Here is a 5,521-nt window from a genome sequence, read left to right on the forward strand (position 1 = left end):
CCGACTCATACATGATTTAATCCGTTTATATCTAAATTGACTCGTTAAATTTGTCAACACTATTAGCATGCTTACTTTCTTCTGAACCTCCTTAACTAAAATTTTGGGTATGCCACTGGTTATGTCGTCTCTAAATGTAATATAACGACTAGCTTTTTTACCGTCGCTACAGACGTTTCACGACTAGATGTTTGACTCCGTCGTTGTTAAGTTTTTGCGACGGAAGCTATAAGGACTGGTTGCAACCAACATTTTGCCGTCGTTATTTCTCATTTCGGACCAGATTTGGACTTTTAGGCACCATATATCCCTTCCTTAGAAGTTGTTTTTTGTGTGTCTTTTCGTTTCTTTATGAAATTCTTACCATATAGCTAGATATAACATTTATGTTAACGTCAATTGTTATTTTTTAAAAAATAATATATCAGTTTAGTGTTTGATACTAGAATGAACACTAAATTAGTCTTTTCAAGTTGATGAATGGGTATATCCTTTGACCCTGGTGGTACGTAATTAGTGGCAACAATTTCTTTTGTAGTGTGTGAAACTATGCTCATGTATAGTCCCCACCTTAATTCAAGGCCTAGACAAAAAAAATAACAAAATGTGGCAGTGAGTGCGCTGGAAGCCATAATATAGTATATGGTATGTGGACCACACCATTAGCACTAGAGGATCAACTAATATAATTAACAAAAAGAAAGTAATCAAAAAGATGCAAATATAAATTGGAGGTGAAATTCACTTGCAACTTTGAGAAACAAAGAGTAGATTGAGTTGATGGATAGAGAGGAGACAAGAAAAAATAAATCGAAAAGAGAATCTGCAGTGTCCATGGCGTCTGCGACACAGAAAATCCCTGTCGATTGGAGAGGAAGACCTTGCAAACCTAACAAACATGGTGGCATGACTGCTGCCATCTTTGTATTATGTAAGTCGATTAAATTTTAGAAAAAGAATGACTTACTTTCCTTTTTAATCTGTTTATTTTGCTGATAATACATTACGCAGGCCTTCAGGCATTTGAAATGATGGCGATTGCAGCAGTTGGGAATAATCTTATAACGTACGTCTTCAATGAGATGCACTTCCCTCTCTCAAAGTCAGCAAACATAGTAACAAATTTCATTGGAACTGTTTTTCTCCTCTCCCTTTTTGGTGGCTTTCTCTCTGATTCTTATCTTGGTAGTTTCTGGACTATGTTCATTTTTGGCTTCGTCGAGCTCTCTGTAAGTAGTACTACAGATATTATGTCTTGTGATCTTTTGTTGCTCGTCTTATAATGTGCATATTTGACAGGGGTTTATTCTATTGGCAGTGCAAGCACATGTTCAACAACTAAGACCGCCAAAGTGTGACATGATGTTGAGCAATGGAAAGTGCTTGAAAGTAAAGGGATATAAAGCTATGATATTCTTTGTGGCGCTATACTTGGTTGCTTTAGGTAGCGGTTGTTTAAAACCAAATATAATTTCTCATGGGGCTGACCAATTTAAGAAACAGGATTCAAAGAAACTTTCTACTTACTTCAACTTTGCCTATTTTGCCTTCTGTGCTGGGGAGCTTCTTGCTCTAACACTTGTTGTTTGGGTCCAAACTCGTTACGGAATGGACGTTGGATTTGGTGTTTCTGCGGCTTCCATGGTCTTTGGGTTGATCATTTTCCTTTCCGGAACACTTGTTTATAGGAACACACCACCCGGAGGAAGTATATTCACACCAATTGCCCAAGTACATCCCTTTTTTTTTCATCTCCTTTTCCACATCTACAAATCTAATCATTCACTGTCATGTGACTTACTTTTCGGTCCTTTTAAAAAAGAATGACACATTTCTATATTAAATAACAATTTAACTATAAAATGTTTATTTACCCTTAATATAAATGATTTCCACTCATACAAATTTCTATTATTCCTTTGGAAGAAAGTATTTGTCTTTCTTTTCTTAAACTCCATACCGAGTCAAACTATAATCGAACGGAAGGAGTAACTAGTATGAACTTTATGTTAAAAAAAGACAGGTCTTTACTTTATATCATGTAATAAAATATGAATAAGCATAAATTAAATGGCTTAGAAAATATTTATTTGTCATTAATCCTGATTCTAAGGTATAGTTAAGCATAATTTCCGTTTTTATAAAGTATCAATTATTGCTCGTGTTTCATTGTTTTTTTTCTATGAATGATTTGTCCATTTGTTAAAAGGTTTTGTATCACTTAGCTTTTGTTTTTTCTTCTTTCTAGTATGTCTGTTCATTTAGCTTTACAAGGAAGTTAGGATATGGAACGTCTTTCCTCTTTTTCTTTTTTACTTTACAAGTCATGTAACAATACGAATTTTCTTGCATATATATATGTACACTTGTCGTGGTCCCTTTTAGACTATTTTATATCTCGATTGAAAGGTGATGAATTTTATTCTAATAAATGTTCTATAATGTAGAGATATGTTTTTTCTGTCTCAATTTATGTGTCACAAACACACCTTTTAATTTTGACTAGAAATTTGGTAATCTGTTATCCAAGGTTTTTGTGGCTGCAATCACTAAAAGAAAGGAGAGCTGCCCTTCAAATTTGAAGATGCTTCATGGAAGCCAATGCATTGTGCCACAGGATGGCACGCTCATCCACACGGATAAATTCAGGTGCTATACCATCATTTATTAGTCAACCAGATACATCATCTAAATTTTGTGTGTTCAATTTTTTATATTTTTGGCTTAGCTGTTATTAATGGGTACTTTTGAAATTATGAATTATTCTATAATTTAATTATTTTTTTAAAATGTCAATGGGTTTTTTTAAAAGTATTTTTAAACTCTGTCTGTTTCTTTTTATATTTTATATTAAAAAATTAAATAAGTTTATCATTCTATCCTTATTTAATATTTTCTTAAGTCAACTTTTGAATAAATTATGAATATGCTAGATTTCAAAAATTAAAATGTATTTGATGACTATTTAAATTTTTTACTTTATTTTTTGAGCCAAAATTTTTCACCTATTAATCTAAAATTTTTTAAAGTTTTTGTTAAAGCTTCAACTTTCAAGATTATTTTTTATTTTTTCTTGATCTTTTATTTTTAATTTGTTTGTTGAGATTTCTTCTTTTTTTTAAACAAAAATTAAGATAAAAGTGAATAAAGAGAGTAATTAATCAGATATATGATAATTTATGCATTGATTTGATAAAATGGAAAATATTATGAACAAATTATTTATAAAAAAGAATGACATAAAAAGAAACGCATGGAGTATATGTTTCTTTTTATATATATAGTAATAAGCTAAAATAGGTATATAACACACTTTTCTTTTTTCCTTCTAAATTTCTACATTCTCTCTGAAAATGCAATGTAGGTTCTTAGACAAGGCATGCATCAAAATAGACAATGGAAGAAGTACAAGTGAAAGCCCCTGGAGATTATGCACAGTATCTCAAGTGGAGCAAGTAAAAATATTAATCTCAGTTGTTCCTATCTTTGCTTGCACCATAATCTTCAACACAATCTTAGCTCAACTCCAAACCTTTTCAGTACAACAGGCAACTATAATGAACACACGCTTAACCCACAACTTCACGATCCCTCCAGCTTCCCTTCAATCCATACCTTATTTCATGCTAATATTTTTGGTCCCTCTTTATGAAATAGCATTAGTCCCCGTGATCCGAAAGTTCACGGGCAATGATTCAGGGATCACACCTTTACAAAGAGTTGGCATTGGCCTTTTTATTGCTACATTCTCCATGGTTTGTGCTGCTCTAGTCGAAAACAAGAGAAGAGACTACGCAATGAACCAGAACAGGATACTGTCGATTTTCTGGATAGTCCCACAATTCATTATTTATGGGCTATCAGAGATGTTTACTGCAGTGGGACTTATAGAGTTCTTCTATAAACAATCTCTAGAAGGGATGCAGTCATTCTTAACCGCCATGACGTATTGTTCATACTCATTTGGATTTTATTTGAGCTCCATATTAGTTTCATTAGTTAACAGAATAACTTCTACTTCAGATGGAGGTGGGTGGTTAAATAATAATGATCTCAACAAGAATAGGCTAGATCTTTTTTATTGGCTACTGGCTTCTCTTAGCCTTGTTAACTTCATTAACTATGTTTTCTGCTCCAGATGGTATTCCTATAATCCATCTCTGTTACCTGTTGTTCCACTACATGAACCACAAGCAGAAGGACATGACTCTGAGAACCCAAATTGAGGTATATGTAATTGAGGAATTAAGCTACTAACTATAGTAATATAAAGCAATAGAAGTTGATAAAGTTGGATTGATCTTTCCAGTTCTCTTTCATTTCTTTAAAATAGTATTTCTGTGTATCCAATATATTGATTGTTTATGATTCATCATCTTGTTCGGTAAGATTAAATTCTTTAATACTTAATATCAGGATCTTAAACACATAATTTTACATAGAAACCATTAGGGGTACATACGTGATGCAGACGACATCATCATAGAGAGAAGCGGAAGCGTTAGTCATAAAATGGTTTCTACCTCCTTGTCCTAACTTTATGTTACCATATCCGTCTGCAATGAAATTAATATAGAGAATATGAGATAATCCTAATGGATGGAGGGATGACCAATTTATACAGGTTATGACTTAATTTGGTACGTCCATCAAGTAACCAATGTACGGACGAGATTTATTCCTTATTAAATATTATTTATGGTATCACTTGGATTACAAGTAAATTTTGGTCATAAGTAAGAAATAATTAATAACAATTCTTACATTCTCCCACTTAACCCAGTGACCATATAACATTAATATTAACAAAAAATGTTGTGCATACAATAAATCTCTTCTATAATGTCCATCATATATATCACAATATAACAAACTAATAATATGAGTTATGATGGTTGTACATAAATTTGAAGTTATATATTTCCTTCCACATACTACTACATTAACAACTTATCATACTAGGTCCATAAGCTATAAAAATATATAAAATTACGGTCCACAATAATGTCTCATTGAAACTTATCTTGTTATATCTCAAAACAATAAAGTGTACATCATTATGAGAAACAAGATATTCATTAATGTATATATCAGAAACAAAATTTGAGCTCAGAGTGTAAAATATCATAAATGTATCAATCATAAGTACAACCGAGATGCATTCTTTGAACATGTTCTTTACATGTCTTTGTTTGTAAGACCTTTGTTAACGGATCTGCAATTATGAGGTCTGTTCTAATATTCAATACTCTTTCTTTTTGAACTTCTTCCTTGATAGTAAAATACTTTAATTTCATATGTTTGACATACTTGGAGTACTTATCATTCTTGGAGAAGAATATTGCTGCAGTATTATCACAATAAATTTTCAGCTGCTTGGTGATGTTGTGGACAACCCCAAGTTCTGAAATAAAGTACTACATCTATATTGTATGAATTGTGGTTTCATAACATAACACAAACTTTCTTTGCAGTTTTTCAATGATCAATTTCAGGATTATTTTGATATCTTTCTAGCATT

General features: G+C 32.0%; 1 protein-coding gene across 2 annotated transcripts; it reads left to right on the forward strand.

The window, feature by feature from the left end:
- The first annotated feature begins 713 nt into the window (after positions 1–713).
- LOC101268640 (protein NRT1/ PTR FAMILY 4.4-like) lies at positions 714–4,300 on the forward strand. 2 transcript variants are annotated; one of them, XM_004250673.5, is made up of 5 exons: positions 714–931; positions 1,012–1,229; positions 1,300–1,731; positions 2,531–2,649; positions 3,365–4,300. In XM_004250673.5, the coding sequence occupies exons 1-5, from the start codon at positions 781–783 to the stop codon at positions 4,224–4,226; spliced, it is 1,782 nt and encodes a 593-aa protein (XP_004250721.1). In that variant the 5' UTR covers positions 714–780; the 3' UTR covers positions 4,227–4,300. The 2 variants fall into 2 exon arrangements, with proteins under 2 accessions (XP_004250721.1, XP_069147490.1); XM_069291389.1 differs by having other exon boundaries at positions 756–931; positions 1,020–1,229.
- Positions 4,301–5,521: the final 1,221 nt, after the last annotated feature.

This window comes from Solanum lycopersicum, chromosome 11, assembly GCF_036512215.1.
Source record: "Solanum lycopersicum chromosome 11, SLM_r2.1".
Lineage (NCBI taxonomy): Eukaryota > Viridiplantae > Streptophyta > Magnoliopsida > Solanales > Solanaceae > Solanum > Solanum lycopersicum.

Bases quoted from the DNA above. Each gene is read 5' to 3' on its own strand.
- LOC101268640 (XM_004250673.5), top strand. From the start codon at position 781: ATGGATAGAGAGGAGACAAGAAAAAATAAATCGAAAAGAGAATCTGCA. The intron at 932-1,011 runs GTAAGTCGATTA...TACATTACGCAG, and splicing joins TGCTGCCATCTTTGTATTAT to GCCTTCAGGCATTTGAAATG. The intron at 2,650-3,364 runs GTGCTATACCAT...AATGCAATGTAG, and splicing joins ATCCACACGGATAAATTCAG to GTTCTTAGACAAGGCATGCA.